General features: G+C 44.3%; 1 protein-coding gene across 5 annotated transcripts in view; it reads right to left on the minus strand.

Annotated features, from left to right (window-relative positions):
- The window catches only part of LHFPL3 (LHFPL tetraspan subfamily member 3), a 599,911-nt gene that overhangs the window by 111,034 nt on the left and 466,500 nt on the right, over positions 1 to 22,377 (minus strand). The window contains exon 3 of one of the 5 annotated variants that reach the window (XM_079932087.1): positions 7,171 to 7,218. The exons of the other annotated variants lie outside the window; for them this stretch is intronic. Within the exon in view, the coding sequence (XP_079788213.1) occupies positions 7,202 to 7,218 (17 nt within the window). The 3' untranslated portion in view covers positions 7,171 to 7,201. The remainder of the gene's footprint in view (positions 1 to 7,170; positions 7,219 to 22,377) is intronic. 5 annotated transcript variants of the gene reach the window in all.

Below are 22,377 nucleotides of genomic sequence, written 5' to 3' on the forward strand. Positions count from 1 at the left end.
CTCTCACACTGCCCTGTGCGTATCTGAGGTCACCTAGAAATGTGATGGGTGCTCATCTAAATGCAAGAATCTTTTATCTTTTTTTCATTCAAGACTCTCTCTTTTATTTTCTTTTTCATTCTTAGGTTTCCTCCTTTTTTTCTCCTGTAGATGAATGGATACTAAGGTTGAAATTACCTTTAGTCATAAATTGGTGCCTTTTCCCCCCACAGGATTAGAATTTCCTCTGTAACACTGTGTAAGATTGAACTTGATCACCTCCAAGTCAGCAAGGATTATGAGCTGCACCATTTGCAGGCTCAGTGTTAAATGAAAATCGTTCACAAAGCAGGCTTTTCCCTTCTTTCATGTGGTCTCTCTCTCTAGCCTTGTCATAATGCTTGTTTGTTTTCATTCCTTTTTCTTTTTTCTTACTGTAGTAACATACACATAACATAAAACTCACCACTTAGGCTTTTTTACATTTACACATTACATGTACATCTTAAGCGTACAGTTCAGTGGTATTAAATACACTCCCATTGTTGTGCAGCTACCACCAGTTATGGTGTTTCTTATTTCCTATTTAATGTCATTCTAAGTAAATAAAAATTTAAATGGTTAGCATGAATTTACCATGCATTTTTACATCATGCAATGCCAGTTTTAAGTGCAAATGTTAAGAGCATTTAACTCGTTTGTGCAATCATTGAAATCACACAAATGTATTTTGCCCCCGGAGGATGCCTTGAGCTGGCCAGCAAAAACAAACACAGACAGATTCAGGAAGACTGGGAAGAAGAGAGTGTCCCCCAGGCACAGAGTGGGCTCGAAAGAGTGGCTGGGGGTGCGCCTCTGGCTCAGGGATACTTCAGAGCCTCACAGGCGCCCAGGAGCCCTGCCCTGTGTGCCCTCTCAGGTCTGACGGCTGTTGGTATTCCCCCTTCCACCGGCTGATGGACCGACACATTGTTCCCTGGCTTGGGGCAGGTCTTGGGGGATCTCCCCTTCCCATGAGGAGATATATGGGTGGTATCCCCAGCCTACGGCAGATGGGTGACCCCAGGTACTGCAACCTCTGTACTAGGTAAATGGATCAGGGGTGGGCAAGAGGTTCTTCCCTCCTTGAGTTGCGACCTCCTACCTGCTGCCCACCAGACACGTTGCAGACCTGCTAGTCCTGGGTGGGAAGGCCACTGCTGTGCCCGGCCCCAAGATGCCGCAGGACAGGTGCACCCAGTCATGACCTTCCCCACCTGCACCCGGGCCCTTCCTGGAGCACAAGGAGGGGAGGATGAGCAGGGCCCAGGTTCCAGGGCGCAGACAACTGGGCTGAGAACCCATCCCCAGGGAGCTGGGGACAGGGCGGGGTAGGGAAGGAAAAGGGGGAGGGGGAGCAGCAGGATGCAGGGCACCAAGACCAGTCTCCAAGCCTCCCCACCCACTACATGCTCCAACGTGTCATCGCCCCATCAGACGTCACTGACAAAACACAGTTTCAAGACCGGGGCTGCAGAGCATTAACCCCCAAGCATGGGGCCCTTCTGAGCTTGGGACCCTGTGGACTACACTGGTCGTGCACTCATGGTGCCCTGGGTGCAGGAACAAATAACAAGGAAGGGAGAGGAAAATCAGTGCCACCCACCAGCAAGGCCGGCCCCGCCCATTCCCAACTCCCAAAGGGAGTCCTTCCTGACCTAGGAACATCCCTGGGAAGAGGGGATTTATGCTCTGGACAAAAGCCATCTCCTCCCTTCACTACTGCCCTATTTTCAACATTGCCCTATTTTCTTCCTCCTCTTCTCTTTCCTGCTGACTCAGGAATTTAAGCCTGATGCTTTGACCCGACCCTCAGTGCTGTGGACAGTGTGGGCTGCACTTCTTCCAGACACAGAGTTTAAAATTCGACACTGTGGCTTCTTTTTGGATTTTCCTTTGCTGCTCTTCCCTTCCTTGCGTCTCCCGCTGTCTGAGCGAGGGGAGATGTGAGATCTGTCTTTTAATTATGCTTTCCAGTAAATGAAGGTGACATTCCCTGCCCGGCAGGATGCCTGTAGCCTCTGCAGTTGGCGCTGGTGAGGCTCTTGGAGTTCACGGGGTGGGGTGGGGGCTGCTTTTCAGGACTGTGGGAGGCCCGGCGAGATGAGAGGAGAGGGGAGGAAAAGCTGGAGAAATTCACAGAAGCAGAGGAAAACATGGGAAAGGGAGCGTGGGAAAATGGGTGAGGGGCAGAAGATGGAAGGAAGGCGGCAACGAACAAAGGGAGGAAGGGAGGAAAGAAGGGAGCCAGCATTTTGCCTGCTCTACCCACATGATTTTAAAGACTAGAGTCTTGACCTGGTAAAGCTGCTGCCCCCAAGCAGACAATACCCGTGCACACAGGCGCCTGGATGAGGACTGAGAATCCTAGGGCGACAAGGAGCGCTAGCACCATGTCTGCTCTGCTCCCATCAGATCCTTGAAAAAGGTGACTCTGCTTACGTGTCTTCCCAGAGCACAGCCCAACGAATTAGTGCCCCATGAAGGTGCAGTGCTCCGGAGAGAACTGAGAGAGGTGTTCAAATGGGAATGTTACATGGGACAGAAGAAGAAAGAGGGCAAATCCCCGCTGGAGCTCCCAGTAGGGCCCAGAGCTGTGTTGAGAAGAGCTGGGACTTTTCATTCACAAGAATCTTCACAAAAAGTGAACTCTATTTTTCCAGGGTGATCAATGCAGAGGCTGTATAAGCCAAGTGTACTCATAACCTCAAGTCTTGAAAACCCCTTCCTCCTAGCAGTATTACAATAAACCAATGTCTTGGGTCTTGTTGAGAAAGTACCACTAAATCTCGAATTGTTCGAGAAGGGAGAATAAAGGGCAACTTTCTATCTGATGGACACACAGCCCAAAGATGACACACAGCTTCTCAGTCGAGCCTGACATACCACCCAGAGATCCAGACTCAAAGAAGCTACAGGTCTCCTGCTCTTTCTGTTCTCTCAGGAATTATTATCTCTTTCCAGAGGAAGATTTCACTTTTGGATTGTGATATGGGCTCTACTGAGGTTTTCCTCACAGCAGCAGCAAAACCTCATTTGCCGAGGGAAAATATGACCTGCTTCAAAGACCTGGAGCATCTGATATGTTTACTGACGTCTCTCTCGTGACCAGTGAGATATAAGAACAATATTTATTGCTAATTCAAGAGAGGAAGCAAAACTGTTGTGGTGAAGATGGCCCTGTTCTTTTTTTTTTTGCGGTACGCGGGCCTCTCACTGTTGCGGCCTCTCCCGTTGCGGAGCACAGGCTCCGGATGCCCAGGCTCAGCGGCCATGGCCCACGGGCCCAGCCGCTCTGCGGCATGTGGGATCTTCCTGGAACCGGGGCACGAACCCGTGTCCCCTGCATAGGCAGGCGGACTCTCAACCACTGTGCCACCAGGGAAGCCCGGCCCTGTTCTTTTAAAAAAAGACTTTTTCAAAACAGTGGTCTGTGGATCTCTTGCATCAGAATTACATGGAATGATGATTTAAGAATCAGATTTCTGCATCCTCACTGCAGAACTACTAAATCTCTGTGGGTAAGGGGTCAGCACCCACATTTAAATAAGCTAAGAGTCTGTCATCACGTATATACTGACATCTCTGAATTATGCTTGGAGCAGGGGCCTCAAACTAGGGCGAGCCTCACCGTTGCCTGGAAGCCTGAGAAACACAGGTGGCTGGGCCCCACGTGCAGAATTTCTGATTCAGTAGGTCTGGGGCGGGGCCTGAGCATCTGCGTTTCTAACAAGTTCCTGGGTGATGCTGAGGCTGCTGGTCTGGGGACCACACCTTGAAAACCACTGGGTTAGAACAATGAAAACAACCCAGCCTTGCGTCCGTCAGGTGTACCCTACTTAACTGTTCTCGGGAAGCCCCGACGATCAGAGTGTGGGTGGTGGTGGCAGTGGTGGGCTGGTGTTCTGTCCCTCCAGGAGGTGAACGTCTGGGGAAGCAGTGCAGAGCCACCTGGCCTTCAAGCCAGGCCAGTCTACACAGGACTCCTGGGGGCAAATGTGGGTTGGTACGCGTGCATCTGTCAGATAACCAGGCTTCTGGTGGCTGGCTCTTCAGACTCGAGGGAGCTCAGTTTGGTTTCAGGTAACAATGGGGTTACAGGTATATCTTAGGATAAGTCAGGAAGGATCCAGCAGATCCCAGAACTAAGCTGGTATAACAGGAGGTAGAGTCCTCCTCACCATGGCTAACTGGCCAGCTGGGCATGTTCCCATGGCGACAGACCACTAGGCCTCCAGGCTGATATTTCGGGGGCCTCAGGCCTCTGATACACCCTTTCCTCCATCTAGAAAGTATTTCAGGCTGAGGCCTCCTCAGACCACCTAGGACATGCTTGGCTGTGTTTTGGGGCAGCCCACAGTGTCTGACTTCCTCCCCTCCTGCCTCAGATGCCTGTAGTGACCAGTATGGCCACTAGAGGTCTCAGCAGGACAATTATTACCCTAGGAAGGGGCCAGGCAGGACCTGGGAGAAGCCGGAAAAGCGCGTCTTCCCACGACCCCAGGGATCTCCGGCAAAGGGAAAAGTAAGGTGAGGGGCTCATGACCTCTGCCTGCCTGTCCAGCATCCTCAGCATGACAACTGCTCTTGTGTGGCTGCCCAAGGATGTCATTTTCCTCTTCATATGGCACAACAGTCACCATGGGAGAAGGAATGGTAACACCAGGGCAATGATGGTTGCCAAGAAGGGGTCTTAATTTCCAACAGCTGCTCCCTCCCAATGACATGGTCGATTGGCATTGTTCAATTTTATGTTAAGTGCCACGCAAATGCAGCTTTAAGAGTCCTCTAGCACAACCCCTCCAGCCAGATTTGCTGCTGCCTGCAAAGCCCTTATTCCACCAAAATCCTGAAGCTGAGATTCTGTCCCAGTAATATTTTCCAAGGTCGCAGCTCTTTGCAGCTCTCCATTTTGTCCAGCAGCGTTAGAACCTAAGACACACACAGGGAGCTTATCCACCTCTGTATTCATTCCCCCTCCCTGTCCTGCTCTTCCCACCAGATCCAGGGGAGATGGCTGCAGACCTGATGGGCTATCTTGGAAAAAGGTGCATGTTAAGCCAAACTTGATCTGTGGACAACAAAAGGGGCCAAAGGTTAAATCAGTGATGATTCTTTGCTTTATAAAAAAGATTGATTATGAACATGCCATGGATTTACCATGGAAAAAGAAAGCTCTGTTAAAATGACATTGCACCTTTGGTTAATCTCTGTATTTCTATAATTTTACGTAAACAAGGAGTGTATCTCAAAACTCTGCTGCAAACTAGCACGTGTGGGTCTCTACTCTTGCCTTAATTGGCTTTCAAATTATTCTCGGACTGCCTCACTGACTTCCCTGGCCCTGTTAGCTCAGGGAGCAATGCATCGAAAGGAGAAAATGTGACTTAGCTCACCTACTGAGTCTCCCTAAGCTCCAGAGCTCTAATCAGTGGTGTCTTGGAAAGAAGAGAAGTGGGTATCAGCCAGATAACCTCAGACTGCAGAAATCAGCTTATCTGAGATGATCACACCTGGAGTTGGCCATGTCCACCTCCGTGTGGCAGGTCCGTGTAAGGGGGGCAGGCTACTTGTCTCTCACCTGCACCTTTCCGTCCTGCCCTTGTTCTTCCTCAGTTAATAACAGAGACTCACAGAGCTCTTGCTCCTGTAGGCTGTCCCCATTTACACAGCCTGACTAACTTTTTCCATAATCCCATGGTTAGAAATGAATACTGCTGGGAGGAAGCTGCATGAAAACAGCCCGAGGTTAGGAGCAAACTGAGCGTCATGTACTTTTTGAAATTAGCTGTTGTCAAAGTCGTTTTACAGATGAGGAACCCAAGGTCCAGAAGGGCAGAGTAACTTTCCCAAGTTCATGCAGATATGTAGTGGCAGAGCCAGGAATGGGAACCGGGGTCCCTTCTTGGGAAGGAGACTCCTTCACTTTCATTCACTTCCTGGTTGTGTACATGGTTCTCTCCCAGACAAAAATGTGCTGGGGCAGCACAACGGTAAGATGCTTTGATGGAAAGAGAACTGAGTTATAATCCAGGCTCTGCCCCATTTGGGCAAGTTACTTTCCCCCTGGAGGCCTCAGTCATCTGTGAAGTAAGGGGTTTGGAGTGAAGAATCCATCTCTAAGGACCCGTAAGCTCCAGCATCCTGTGTATGTCTAAACGACGGGCTCGAGTCCCAACACTGCAGGGGACTAAGTGCTCCGTCACATCTCATGAGAGAGCCCCTGCACTTTTAAATTCTTGTCATCTCTGACAACTAACTTGGAAAGTTTCCTCCTCACTCCCTTTTGACACGCACTGGAAACTTCTGGGAGACTGAGGACAAGAGGAAGTTCCAACCCTGAAATCACGGTCAGGTGGGGAAAGCTGTACAGTAAGACAGGATACTTTTTGTCAGGCACAAATTCCTCCTCCCCAATTTGTTACTCTGTAACTCTAGTTTATCACATATTGAATGAGTGTGTGTGTGTGTGTGTGTGTGTGTGTGTGTGTGTGTGTGTGTGTGTGTACAATGAAGGGTCAATATAACCCATATTTGGCTTAGGAACCATTATCCTTTCTCATTGATAATCACAGGTTTGGTCAATATATGTATATGTGTCCATCATATACACAGGTACAGAGAAAACAATAAACAAATGAGAAGATGACCACTTTTCTCCATGGTTCATTTTAGCCCTGTTGCATGGTATTTATTCTCACAGAGCATTCACTCTGCAAAGGCTCACAGAGCAATAATCCGTTTAGGCTGGTGGTCCCAGAAGAACACTGCACAGCAAAGATGCAAAGGGTGCCACAGCCTGCATGAGGGGCCGACAGAACGTGGACACTAGCCCAGAATCCTAAAATCTGACAATATGAGGGCTCACTGTCAGAGAACAATAACAAAACGCATTCCCCGGGTGTCCCCAGCTCCTTCCCGGGGAGGTGGCAGGCAGACAGCGGCAAGTTCTCTAGGGATTGTGGGAGAGAGAAATACAAGTACAAAATCAGGAACAAAGACATAAGCTCTACGGCTTAAGAGCGACGGTTCATGCGGCCCCAGGGGCAAGCGGCGAAAGCGGGAATCAGAACAGCGGAGGAAACATGCGGGGATGGTAGGCGGAAGCGCACAAAACACAGTCGGGCCCAGCGGAGCCATGCTCACACTTACATGGCGTGGTCTCACACTACCTTAGTGTGCTTTAAGCATTTCCATCATCTGAGAGTTTAGGAGGGAAAAACAGAATAGTTAAAGGTACAATAAATTAAGAGCTTGCACTTTATCTTTAAAGGTTAATAATAACGGTGTCATTCCTGGCCATCCGATTCCTAGTGTGAGGAGCAATACGTGTGACAATTCATAGTGGTGAGAAGCACAGTTCTGAGAGCCAGACCCTGGTTTCATATCTTGGTTCTGCCACTTGTAGCTGTGTGACTCTGTGTAAGTGTCTTACCTTTCTATGCCTCAGTTTCCTCATCCGTAAAATGGGTCTAATAGTACCACTTACCTCATAAGACTGTGGTGAGGGTTTAATAAATTAATACATGTAAAATACCTGAACAGTCCTATTCAAGACTAAGTATCATCTAAGTATTGGTTCTCACTGTTGTTATTTTGATCTTTAGCTTCCTCAGGCAATACCACCCAGAGTAGATGATCAAAAGTTTACAGAAAGCTAAGGACTTGGTGAGAAATTTAGATGCTCAATAAGAAAAACAACTGAAGAAATCAAACATTCAGGAGAAAAACAGACAAAGTTAGAAACGCACGGGTTGAGCAATACTTTCTGTGTTGTTGTAATTCTTTGAGGGTGTCATTTCAAATTCCAAAGCAACTCAGAGTAGCTTTTTAAGAAAGATAAATAAAAATCAACGGCACACACACAGATCGATTAGAACCCTGAGGCCTGGGTTCGTGTTGGACAATTCCAGGCTGTGTACACATCATCAGGTGTTAACCTTTGGACTGATGGCATCTAACATGTTCTAACTTGCTTCTGCCCAGTGCCTCACACAGTAAGCGAATTGCTAAAAGGTGCCAGCGCAAGGATTCTGGGTCATGAGTACCAAGTCATACAGAAGGACAGACGCCTCTATTCTTTCCCAAAACCATTCTGTCAGCTTTGACTTCACTTGGCAGGATACGGTGGTCAAGGAAAATATGACCTTAACCTGAAAGGAACCTGCAAGTAAAGTGCTCTGAGGATAACCTGGGCTGAGTCTGCCTTTGCTGATTACACTCTGAGTCCCTGGGTGGCCAGAACCAGTGCCCTGCTAGTGCTTTACTTGCCCCCAGAGTGAATCCTCTCCCCCACTTCCATCTCCTACTGGTGCATCTGCACACGGAGACAGGTCTTATTTAAAAACATGTGGCAGATGGCCAAGAGGCACATGAAAAGATGCTCAACATCGCTAATTATTGGAGAAATGCAAATCAAAACTACCATGAGGTATCACCTCACACCGGTCAGAATGGCCATCATTAAAAAGTCTACAAACAATAAACGCTGGAGAGGGTGTGGAGAAAAGGGAACCCTCTTGCACTGTTGGTGGGAGTGTAAATTGATACAACCACTATGGAGAACAGTATGGAGGTGCCTTAAAAAACTAAAAATAGAACTACCATATGACCCAGCAATCCCACTACTGGGCATATACCCTGAGAAAAACATAATTCAAAAAGAGTCATGTACCACAATGTTCATAGCAGCGCTGTTTATAATAGCCAAGACATGGAAGCAACCTAAATGTTCACTGACAGATGAATGGATAAAGAAGATGTGGCACATATACACAATGGAATATTATTCAGCCATAAAAAAGAACCAAAAAATGCCATTTGCAGCAACATGGAGGGACCTGGAGATTATCATACTAAGTGAAGTAAGTCAGACAGAGAAAGACAAATATCTTATGATATCGCTTATATGCAGAATCTAAAAAAAATGATACAAATGAACTTATTTACAAAACAGAAATAGACTCACAGATTTAGAGAAAGAACTTACAGTTACCAGTGGGGAAGGGTGGCGGGGAGGGAGAGACTGGGAGTTTGGGATTGACATGTACACACTGCTATATTTAAAAGAGCTAACCAACAAGGACTTACTGTATAGCACAGGGAACTCTACTCAATATTCTGTAATAACCTAAATGGGAAAAGAACTTGAAAAAGAATAGATACATGTATATGTATAACTGAATCACTTTGCTGTGTACCTGAAACTAACACAATATTCTTTTTTTTTTAAACATCTTTATTGGAGTATAATTGCTTTACAATGGTGTGTTTTCTGCTTTATAAAAAAGTGAATCAGCTATACGTATACATACATCCCCATATCTCCTCCCTCTTGTGTCTCCCTCCCACCCTCCCTATTCACCCCTCTAGGTGGTCACAAAGCACCGAGCTGATCTCCCTGTGCTATGTGGCTGCTTCCCACTAGCTATCTATTTTACATTTGGTAGTCCATATAAGTCCATGCCACTCTCTCACTTCATCCCAGCTTACCCTTCCCCCTCCCCATGTCCTTAAGTCCATGCTCTACGTCTGCGTCTTTATCCCTGTCCTGCCCCTAGGCTCTTCAGAACCTCTTTTTTTTTTTTTTTTAAGATTCCATATATATGTGTTAGCATACGGTATTTGTTTTTCTCTTTCTGACTTACTTCACTATGTATGACAGACTCTAGGTCCACCCACCTCACTACAAATAACTTAATTTCATTTCTTTTTATGGCTAATATTCCATTGTATATATGTGCCACATCTTCTTTATCCATTCATCTGTCGATGGACACCTAGGTTGCTTCCGTGTCCTGGCTATTGTAAATAGAGCTGCAATGAACATTGGGGTACATGACTCTTTTTGAATTATGGTTTTCTCAGGGTATATGCCCGGTAGTGGGATTGCTGGGTCGTATGGTAGTTCTATTTTTAGTTTTTTAAGGAACCTCCATACTGTTCTCCATTGTGGCTGTATCAATTTACATTCCCACCAGTAGTATAACACAACATTCTTAATCAACTATACTGCAATATGAAATAAAAATTAAAATAAATAAAAACATGTGGCATTCCATGAAACCCAGATTAATGACCCAGGGATACCTCATTCCTTCCCCTCTGACACCTTGCATCTCCTGCTTCCCATTTCGCCCTCTCCTGACTTCTCTAGTCTGGTTGTTACCTGACTATGTCACTTCTTATTCATCACTGGTCTGAGAAAGTTTCCAGGGTGGAAGCTGTAGGACTCCTCTGTCACTCTGAGTTCCCTCACACCCTTCCTCACTTCCTCAGAGGACTGTGTTGGCCCTCACTGGGATGTGAGCATTCGGATGAAGCAATGGGATCCTTTAAAGTGGGAATGTTGGGTGCTAAAAGCATCATTTCGAATAAAAAATGAAAAGCAACACTGGAAGTCTTCAGCTGGTCAAACACAGAAGGGAAGAATGACAAGGAAGATGCCAGGGTCTGTTAGGAAGCCTGGCTTAGCCAACTTTTGCCAGAAAGGGTGAGTCATAGGCTGCCTGGGCAGGAAGCACGCTCACCCCTGGAGCACAGACCCCATGATGGTTCTCAGCTTCCACAGAAGTGCATTCTCCCACCAAGGGTGTGTGTGTGTGTGTGTGTGTGTGTGTGTGTGTGTGTGTGTGTGTGTGTGTGTGTGTGTGTGTGTGTGTGTGTGTGTGTGTGTGTGTGTGTGTGTGTGTGTGTGTGTGTGTGTGTGTGTGTGTGTGTGTGTGTGTGTGTGTGTGTGTGTGTGTGTGTGTGTGTGTGTGTGTGTGTGTGTGTGTGTGTGTGTGTGTGTGTGTGTGTGTGTGTGTGTGTGTGTGTGTGTGTGTGTGTGTGTGTGTGTGTGTGTGTCCCCGACCACAGACTGCTGTGCTCTGACAAGGCCTCTGCTTTGAGCAGAGTTTTAACCTGGCTGATATTCTTTTGTGTACATGTAACTCCAGCTGCCAGTTGGGCTGTGGGCTCCTAAAGGCTGGGCCTGGGTCCTTCTTTCTCGGGCAGCCTCTCACCCTGTCAAGCACAGTAGCAGCAGGCTGTCTACTGCAGGAGCAGGTTAAGGCTGCTGGTGACTGCAGCTTCATTTGTCTGGCAGGGATGCTGGTGTTTTAAAGACACACTCTCAGATCTTTCCCAATCGCAGGTACTGCCTCAAGGACGTAGACTACAGTGCCTGGGCTCTGGAACACAGAGAGACACCTTGATCTGTCCAACACCTCTTTGAATGGCTGTTATTTACGTCAACAGAATGTTGCTCTGGCAAAATTACAAACGGGAGAAAGAGGCAGAGGATACTTAGAAAAGCAAAGGGGTTTCCAACCAGAAAAAGTAGGTCTAATGATTTAATATTTGCACCAGTGGAGACATTTAAACAGAATTATTAAGCAATTAGCCAAATTTTAACTAGAATGGGAACTACAAGATGATTTCAGAGGGAACCATTTCAAGTTAAGTCATTCTCTTGCCTTGGAGGGCTTTCATTCCATGCTGACCAGAAGGTCATTATTTTAACAGAAGAGACAGAGGCAGTCACATTTTTCTTGCTGATGGGACAAGCAATGCCACATATCCTGGGGGATCAGTGATCCTATCAGGCCACAGGACCGCATCTGGAGAGCTGGGGCCCTTGCTGCAGTGAAGACAGATGTGGTATCATCATCCTGCACAGGGTGAATATTAGTAAACAGTTCAATGGCAGTAGCTTCTAAGTTCTCCTCTAGGCCCCAGGACCCAATACTCTCCCAAGGCAGGACAGACATTTCTAGGTGTAAGCTGTCAGGCTAAGTTTCAGTGGGCAGCTCATGCAGGAAAAAGGCCAAAAGAATGGGTTCTATTGCTAGATGAGGGGCTGATGCCCGAGTAATCTTAGAGTATTTTGATGCTCTATGCTGTGTCTTGGCTACAGAGGTCTCAAGGCAAACCTCTTCTGGGTCCCTCTGAACCCTAAGAATTATCCCACAGACTACAGGTATGATATTCCAACCACTGCTGAGGCAATGGGGCATACTCTATGTGCACCCTTCCATAAATGTGGGAGAGGACTCCTTAGAGAAAAGGAATAGCATTACTTCTACCAAAAGGCAGCAGTGGCTTGGTGGTTCCGTGCACATGCATGGCCAGCACACTTTTCTCTTTGCTACAGACACAGACAGGCCTTGTACCATCACTGCTCATACGGGACACCTTTGAATGTGCAGAGACCTCACGACATATGTGTCACTCTCAGAGTGGAATATCAACCAACAGGCTGAGAGTCCACTCATTATGTAATTTTATTTATGATCCTCAAAACATAAAAACAGACATAGCTTTTATGTTCCCATTTGATTTACTCACACTTGAGTGAACAGCTGTCTCATTCATTGGAAACTTTATAGAAACCAGCCCAAATGTCCCTCTGAGATTTCTTTTGTATCTGGGTGATTTGCACTGAATCCTGGGAGTCTGGGTTCTATAGTTTAATTTCCCACTTCCTAGGTGGTAGCAGATAATAGATGGAACGCTGAGCTTTACTCAGTGAGTAAAGCTGAGTGTTGACTGATTTTTTTTTCCTTCAAATGCATCACCTCCTGACCCTTCGGTGCTGTGGTGGAGGGTAACAAACAAAAGAACAGAAACGAAAGAGAGTCCTAGTGAAAACTACTTTCAATTGAGAGGCCTTTCAGAGAAGACATAGGAGATGGCGCTGCAATTTACTGTTATAGTCAAAGAAATCTAGGCTGGATGTGACCTTGGTAATTCATTATCCAGTCCCTTGCTTCATTTTACAGATGAGGAAACAAAAGCTCAGAGAGGACAAGTGACAGCCAGTTGGAGAGTCAGGGTTAGAGGGAGACCGCCTGACTTGTGGTCCAGGACCACCCCACCTATCACACCACTTCCCATTTGCAATAGAAGGGCACAGTTTTCTAAGCAAGGACCTCCATTAGGGAATATAATAGGAACAGTATGCCCAACCTGCCCTCTGAGTTTGGAAAGGTCTAATCTTTTCATGAGCAAGCTAAAGGCAAAGTTGGAAAACTGCTTCAACTCCTCCAACAAGATACAAATCAAGGGGTGTGTGTGGTCTGCCTCTAGGTCACTGATCTCCAAATCTGAAGAAACTATGGACCCCTTTAAAGGAAATTAATCCTCTAAGACCTATGGTAAATTTTCTTAACCAGCATTTGAGAAACATTTACTTAAGACAGCTGAAGTCTCATTCTTTGAACATGATTTTCAATTGAGAAGTCTCACTGAAGAAAAGACAAGTTTTCTGTTTATAATCGGTAAAAATGAAAGAACAAAACCTAAATGTCCTTACTAAGCCCAAAGAACCCCATCTCCCCGCAAGCATATGTGCCTGAAATCTGATTTGAGAAGTACTGTCCTAGCTCAGAATTCATGACTGCTCTTGTCTGGCTCATGAATGAACTTCTTCAGTTTACATGCCTCCCATCTTCGCTCCTTTGGTAGCTACTTCTTTTGTACCGAACGGATTTTTTAGTTCACATTTTTGCAATGGGGCCTGTGTGTCCTGTATTCCTGTTGCCTCGTCACCCTCTCTCTTTCTGAATCTGGGGTCACTTTGTGATTTACCTAATATTTGCTTTAGATGAAAATTCAGCACAATCCTGCTTTTGTGGAACGGTGTTTGTAATGAAAATGCTAGTTTTCTAAGGTGAAGGTGATTCAGGTTTCGAATCTGACATCTAGGTAGCATCAGTCCCCATCTGGATTTCAGCAATGAAGTTCCATCGGTTAAAATGCACCTTAAACACCTCAGCTGGACTTGTACGGTAGTTAACTTCCTTGTTTTACAATCTTACCAATTTACCATTGCCATCCTGTCCTCCCTCTGGGGTGACAGGTGGCTAAAAACACATTTAGATTTTCCTCTGAGGGGGGATTTCTCTCTCCTTGACAGTCTCTCTCTGCTCTGTGTCTCACAGACAACTAGGAATTTGCCATGGAGTTCCCCTTGGGAATGCCTCTTTCCTGCCTCTCTCCATTCATTTATCCTGGGTCAGAATTTTCTTTTTTGTTAAGAATTCATTCCCCAGTGGAAATGTAAGCATGGCAGAGTTTCTTCGAGTCTCTTACAGCATTGTTGTTGTTTTCTGCTTTGGATTTTATGGAAAGCGATTAAAAAAATGAGACGGGTCCTAGTTCTATATTATTTTGGCTAAAAAAAAAAATGGAAGCATGTTCTCTATACTGTACTGTACTTGTACATTCCAATACGGCAGCCTCTAGACACACGTGGCTATTTAAATTTGAGTTAATTAAAATAAAATACAGTTAAAAATTTAGTTCCTGGTCTTCCCTGGTGGCGCAGTGGTTGAGAGTCTGCCTGCCGATGCAGGGGACACGGGTTCGTGCCCCGGTCCGGGAAGATCCTACATGCCGCGGAGCGGCTGGGCCCGTGAGCTATGGCCGCTGAGCCTGCGTGTCCGGAGCCTGTGCTCCGCAACGGGAGAGGCCACAACAGTGAGAGAGGCCTGCGTACCGCAAAAAAAAAAAAAAAAAAAAAAAATTTAGCTCCTCAGTCTCACTAGCTACATTTCAAATGCTCAGAAGCCACATGTACCTAGGACACTGTATTGGATAGAGCAGACAGAGAGCATTTCCATCATTGTTCTGTGAGACAGTGCTGCTCTACATTTATTATGCTCTAATAAAACTTTAATGTAAGCCGTGTACTATGCTATAGAAGTCTAATTCTGAAAAAGATACAATGAAACATAAACATGTAAGTATGTAAGTCATCTTCAGTCAAAACCCACCTGTAAAGTGCTAAGGATAATTATTTAATATATTTAATAAGCAATACAGGGACTTTCCTGGTGGCTCAGTGGTTAAGAGTCCGCCTGCCAATGCAGGGGACACGGGTTCGAGCCCTGGTCCAGGAAGATCCCACATGCCGCGGAGCAACCAAGCCCGTGCGCCACAACTACTGAGCCTGAGCTTAGAGCCTGTGAGCCACAACACTGAAGGCCATGAGCCTAAAGCCTGTGCTCTGCAATGAGAGAAACCACCGCAATGAGAAGCCACCACACCACAATGAAGAGTAGCCCCCGTATGCTGCAACTAGAGAAAGCCCGAGCGCAGCAATGAAGACCCAACGCAGCCAAAAATAAATACATAAATAAATAAGTTTATTAAAGAAAAATAAGCAATACAGGTAGAAGTCTGGGCGTCTTTATGTTCAAGTCAGCCACATAAAGCCTCATCATTTAATTGAGATTCTAAGAAGATCAGCCTTTATTTAAATGAAAAGATAGAACTGACTTTCTCTAAATGGAGGTAGGTGTCTGGAGTTGTAGACCGTGGAAGTGTATGGGGAAATGTATCAGAAACACCTGGAAACTTGCATCAACTTAGACAATTCCTCCTCTACCCAGATAGGATGAGGATTTGTTGGGGCAGGAGATGTGCTGCATGTGGAACTTCTGTAGTGTGAAAAAGCTCATCGGGTGGTTCTCATGTGTCTTCTTACTCCATCCCTCTAGATGGGAACCACTGCTCCCAAGAATGGCTAAACTGGTTGAGGAGACTTGCCTAATTACAGAATATCAAGGACAATTTATGTAAGTCAAGTACATAAGTCTTTATATGGGTTATATTAGTCAGAGTTCTCTAGAAAAGCAGAACCAATGGGAGATAGATACACAGATGGTGAAACTGATGGTAAGAATTGGTTCATGTAATTATGGAGTCTGAGGAGTCCTGCAGTCAGCTATCTGCAGGCTGGAGAACCAGGAAACCCAGTGGTGTAATTCAGTCCAAGTTCAAATGCCTGAGAACCAGGGGAGCCGATGGTGTAAGTCCCAGTCTAAGTCTGAAGGCTGAGAATCAGGAGTGCTGATGGCACTTCTGAGGGGCAGGTGGAGACGATGTTCCACCTCAAGCAAGAGAGCAAATTCACCCTTCCTCCAACTTTGTGTTCTATTCAGACCCTCAACAGATTGAATGATGCCCACTCACACTGGTGAGCGTAATCTTTTTTACTCAGTCTACTCTGTTCTGGAAATACCCTCACAGACACACCCAGAAATGATGTCTTACCAGCTATCTGGGCATCTCTTAGCCCAGTGAAGTTGATCATAAAATTAATGATCACATAGTTTAAGTTCTGGCTACAGGGGATAGTCTAATGGGCAATTCTGCATAAAAGTCTAAATAGAGTAAAGCCTTCTGGTTAGCAAGGTTACATTGCTTCTCCAAAGCAAAGCAGTATAAGTAAAGTCTGAAAGCAAGTTAGCAGAGCATTAAACATTTATTCATTCAAGAATCACTTATTGGGCTTCCTTGGTGGCGCAGTGGTTGAGAGTCCGCCTGCCGATGCAGGGGACACGGGTTCGTGCCCGGTCCGGGAAGATCCCACACGCCGTAGAGCGGCTGGGCCCGTAAGCCATGGCCACTGAGCCTGCGCGTCCGGAGCCTGTGCTCCGCAACGGGAGAGGTCACAACAGTGAGAGGCCCGTGTACCGCAAAAAAAAAAAAAAAAAAAAAAAAAAATCACTTATTGAGCATCTAATAATATCTGTCAAACACCTTGATATGTACTGTGAATACGATAAAATAAGTAAGGGATGATTCTGGAGTGTGGTAGCTGAATTTCTGCATGGGCTTTGGAGTCAGCCTGGGTTTGTATCTGGTACATTCTAGCTGTGCTCTCAGGCAAATTACTGAACTTTTCCAAGGTTCAGTTTGTTATTAAATTGGAGATAATGCTAGCACTTATGCCATGAGGTTATTATCAAAATTGAATAATATAAGATGCATAGTAAACATTCAGTAAAATTTAGTGACTACAGATTATTAAAGAGCATATAGAGGGCAGAGTCAACATGGCAGACTAGGATGACACAGGATTTGCGTCTCTGCACAACTGGGGCACCTACCAGGCACCGGTGGGGGACCACAGACACCTGAGGGAATGGGAGGAATCCCCAGTGACTGGGTAGGACGTGGGGTGGAGTGAGCGGGGAGGAGAAGTGGAGGCGGGACAGGACCCGCGCCCCTGAGGGGCAGCTGGGGGAGGAGGAGGGATCCCACACCAGAAGGGGGATGGGGGGGACAATGGGAGGGCAAAGGATCAAAAGGCAGCATGGCCAGCATTTCCCCTGCCCACCTGGGCCCCCCAGGAGCCTGCTGAGATCCTGGGCCTGATCCTCTGCCCACCAGGGCCCCCTCCAGCAGCGAGGGTCCTGAGGGAGTGGGAGGGAGGGAAGGGGGAGCAAAAGTAAAGGCCAGACCTCTGGGGAACTGCACCCCTGAGGGGCGGCTGGGGGAGGGGAGGAGTTCCTACACCCAGCAGGACCCACCCACAACGGGGGAGACCCTGCGGGGGGCGGGTGCGGAGGAACAGAAGGCAATGCAGCCAGTGCTGAATGTAAACTGCTATACTAACAGAGAACCTCAGACCCCAGGAACTATTAATAAGAGTGAGGCCTCCCAGAGGTTCTCATCTCAGCACCAAGACCTGGCTCTACCCAACTGCCTGCAAACTCCAGTGCTGGACACCTCAGGCCAAACAACCAGTAAGACAGGAATACAGCCCCACCCATCAAAAAAAAAAAAAAAAAAAAGAAATGACAAAAAAAAAATGTTACAACGAAGGAGCAAGGTAAAACCCTACAAGACCAAATAAATGAAGAAAAAATAGGCAAACTACCTGAAAAAGAATTCAGAGTAATGATAGTAAAGATGATCTAAAATCTCAGAAATAGAATGGAGAAAATACAAGAAACGTTTAACAAGGATCTATAAGAACTAAAGAGCAAACAGACAGTGATGAACAACACAATAACTGAAATTAAAAATACCCTGGAAGGAATCAATGGCAGAATAACTGAGGGAGAGGAAGAGGAAAGTGAGCTGGAAGATAAAATGGTGGAAATAACTGCAGGGAGCAGAATAAAGAAAAAAGAATGAAAAGAACTGAGGACAGTCTCAGAGACCTCTGGGACAACATTAAACGCAACAACATTCGAATTATAGGGGTTCCAGAAAGAGGAGAGAGAGAGAGAGAAAGGACCCGAGAAAATATTGGAAGAGATTATAGTTGAAAACTTGGGAAAGTTGAAAACTAACATGGGAAAGGAAAGAGCCACCCAAGTCCAGGAAGCGCAGAGAGTCCCAGGCAGCATAAACCCAAGGAGAAACATGCTGAGACACATAGTAATCAAACTGATAAAAAATAAAGACAAAGAAAAATTATTAAAAGCAACAAGGGAAAAATGACAAATAACATACAAGGGAACTCCCATAAGGTTAACAGCTGATTTCTCAGCAGAAACTCTACAAGCCACAAGGGAGCAGCACAATATATTTAAAGTGATGAAAGGAAAGAAACTACAACCAAGATTACTCTACCCAGCAAGTATCTCATTCAGATTCGACGGAGAAATCAAAAGCTTTACAGACAAGCAAAAGCTAAGAGAATTCAGCACCACCAAACCAGCTCTACAACAAAGAAATCAAAAGCTTTACAGACAAGCAAAAGCTAAGAGAATTCAGCACCACCAAACCAGCTCTACAACAAATGCTAAAGGAACTTCTCTAAGCGGGAAACACAAGAGAAGAAAAAGACCCCCCAAAACAAATCCAAATCAATTCAGAAAATGGTAATAGGAACATATATATCGATAATCACCTTGAATGTAAATGGATTAAATGCTCCAACCAAAAGACACAGACTGGCTGAATGGATATAAAAACAAGACCCTTCCATATGCTGTCTACAAGAAACCCACTTCAGACCTAGGGACACATACAGACTGAAAGTGAGGGGATGGAAAAAGATATTCCATGCAAATGGAAATCACAAGAAAGCTGGAGTAGCAATACACGTATCAGATAAAATAGACTTTAAAATAAAGACTATTACAAGAGACAAAGAAGGATACTACATAATGATCAAGGGATTGATCCAAGAAGAAAACATAACAATTGTAAATATTTATGCACCCAACATAGGAGCACCTCAATACATAAGGCAAATGCTAAGAGCCATAAAAGGAGAAATCGACAGTAACACATTAGTGGGGGACTTTAACATCCCACTTACACCAATAGACAGATCATGCAGACAGAAAATAAATAAGGAAACACAAGCTTCAAATGACACAACAGACCAGATAGACTTAATTGATATTTTTAGGACATTCCACCTGAAAGTGGAAGAATACACTTTCTTCTCAAGTGCACATGGAACATTCTCCAGAATGGATCACATCTTGGGTCACAAATCAAGCCTTGGAAAATTTAAGAAAACTGAAGGCATATCAAGCATCTTTTCCGACCACAATGTTATGAGATAAGAAATCAATTACAGGAAAAAACCTGTCAAAAACACAAATACATGGAGGCGAAACAGTGCACTGCTAAAGAACCAAGAGATCACTGAAGAAATCAAGAAGAAATAAAAAAAATACCTAGAAACAAATGACAACGAAAACACGATGATCCAAAACATATGGGATGCAGCAAAAGCAGTTCTAAGAGGGAAGTTCACAGCAATTAAAGCTCACCTCAAGAAACAAGAAAAATCTCAAGTAAACAATCTAACCGTACACCTAAAGCAACTAAAAAAGAAGAACAAAAAACCCCCGAAGTTAGTAGAAGGAAAGACATCATAAAGATCAGAGGAGAGATAAATGAAATAGAAATGAAGAAAACAATAGCAAAGATCAATAAAACTAAAAGTTGGTTCTTTGAGAAGATAAACATAATTGATAACCCTTTAGCCAGGCTCATCAAGAAAAACAGGGGAGAGGACTCAAATCAATAAAATTAGAAATAAAAAGGGAGAGATTATAACTGATACTGCAGAAATACAAAAGATCATAAGAGACTACTACAAGCAACTTTATGCCAATAAAATGGACAACCTGGAAGAAATGGACAAATTCCTGGAAAGGTACAACTTTCCAAGATTGAACCAGGAAGAATTAGAAAATATAAACAGACCTATCACAGGTAATGAAATTGAAACTGTAATTAAAAATCTTCCAACAGACAAAGGTCCAGGACCAGATGGCTTCACAGGCAAATTCTATCAAACATTCAGAGACGAATTAATATGTATCCTTCTCAAACTCTTCCAAAAAATTGCAAAGGGAGGAACACTCCCAAACTTCTTCTACAAGGCCACCATCACCCTGATACCAAAACCAGACAAAAATATCACAGAAAAGAGAATTATAGAGCAACATCACTGATGAACATAGACAAAAGAAATCCACGACAAAATACTAGCAAACAGAATCCAACAACACAATAAAAAGATCATACACCATGATCAAATGGGATTTATCCCAGGGATGCAAGGATTCTTCAATATATGCAAAACAATCAATGTGACACACCATATTAACAAATTAAAGAATAAAAACCATACGATCACCTCAATAGATGCAGAAAAAGCTTTTGACAAAATTCAACACCGATTTTTGATAAAAACTCTCCAGAAAGTGGGTACGGAGGGAACCTACCTCAACATAATAAAAACCACATATGACAAACCCACAGCAAACATCATTCTCAATGGTGAAAAACTGAAAGCATTTCCTCTAAGATCAAGGACAAGGATGTCCACTCTTGTCACCATTATTTGACATAGTATTGGAAGTCCTAGCTAGCCACAGCAATCAGAGAAGAGAAAGAGATAAAAGGAATGCAAATTGGAAAAGAAGAAGTAAAACTGTCACTGTTTACAGATGACATGATACTATACATAGAAAATCCTAAAGCTGTCACCAGAAAAATACTAGAACTAATCAATGAATTTGGTAAGGTTGCAGGATACAAAATTAATGCACAGAAATCTCTTGCATTCCTATACACTAACAACGAAAGATCAGAAAGAGGAATTAAGGAAACAATTCCATTTACTATCGCAACAAAAAGAATAAAATACCTAGGAATAAACCTTCCTAAGGAGGCAAAAGACCTATACTCAGGAAACTATAAAACACTGATGAAAGAAATCAAAGATGACACGAACAGATGGAGAGATATACCATGCTCCTGGATTGGAAGAATCAATGTTCTGAAAATGACTGTCATCTACAGTTTCAATGCAATCCCTATCAAATTTCCAAGGACATAAGATATTCCAGATATCTCAAAATCGTTCAAGTGGGTGTTCCAGGGATGGCAATAAGAAAAAAATGATATCGGAAGGACTAGACCCAGATCTTCCTGAGAGGCCAGATGCCCCAGTGCCTGATGTAGAAGGTGAAAAAAATACAGAAGAAAGTTCAGACAGCGAATCTTCTTTTAGTGACTAAGCTTAATTTTGATAACAATTACATATACACGTGTTGGTGCACATTTACATTCTCTAAGAAAGAGAGCCTGAACTTTAACTCTTAGTCATAAAAGCATCAAATGGCTACATATCCACCACCAAGCTTCCTCTGTGAAAAAATAAATAAAGCATTTATAATTAAAAAAAGAAATTACCAATGGCATTTTTCACAGAACTAGAACAAGAAATTTTATGATTTGTATGGAAACACAAAAGACTCCAAATAGCCAAAGCAATCTTAAGAAAGAAAAATGGAGCTGAAGGAATCAGGCTCCCAGACTTCAGACTATACTACAAAGTTACAGTGATCAAGACAGTATGGTACTGGCACAAAAACAGAAATATAGATCAATGGAACAGGATAGAAAGCCCAGAGATAAACCCACGCACATATGGTCACATTATTTTTGACAAAGGAGGGAAGAATATACAACGGAGAAAAGACAACCTCTTCAATAAGTGGTGCTGGGAAAACTGGACAGCTACATGTAAAAGAATGAAATTAGAACACTCCCTAACAACATACACAAAAATAAACTCAAAATGGATTAGAGACCTAAATGTAAGGCCAGACACTATAAAACTCTTAGAGGAAAACATAGGAAAAACACTCTATGACATAAATCACAGCAAGATCCTTTTTGACTCACCTCCTAGAGAAATGGAAATAAAAACAAAAATAAATAAATGGGACCTAAGGAAACTTAAAAGTTTTTGCACAGCAAAGGAAACCATAAACCAAACGAAAAGACAACCCTCAGAATGGGAGAAAATATTTGCAAATGAAGCAACTGACAAAGGATTAATCTCCAAGATATACAAGCAGCTCAATATCAAAAAAACAAACAACCCAATCCAAAAATGGGCGGAAGACCTAAACAGACATTTCTCCAAAGAAGACATACAGATGGCCAACAAATACCTGAAAAGATGCTCATCGTCACTAATCATTAGAGAAATGCAAATCAAAACTACAATGAGGTATCACCTCACACCGGTAAGAATGGCCATCATCAAAAAATCTAGAAACAATTAATGCTGGAGAGGGTGTGGAGAAAAGGGAACCCTCC

The sequence above is a fragment of the Stenella coeruleoalba genome (assembly GCF_951394435.1).
Source record: "Stenella coeruleoalba genome assembly, chromosome: 9".
Classification (NCBI taxonomy): Eukaryota; Metazoa; Chordata; class Mammalia; order Artiodactyla; family Delphinidae; genus Stenella; species Stenella coeruleoalba.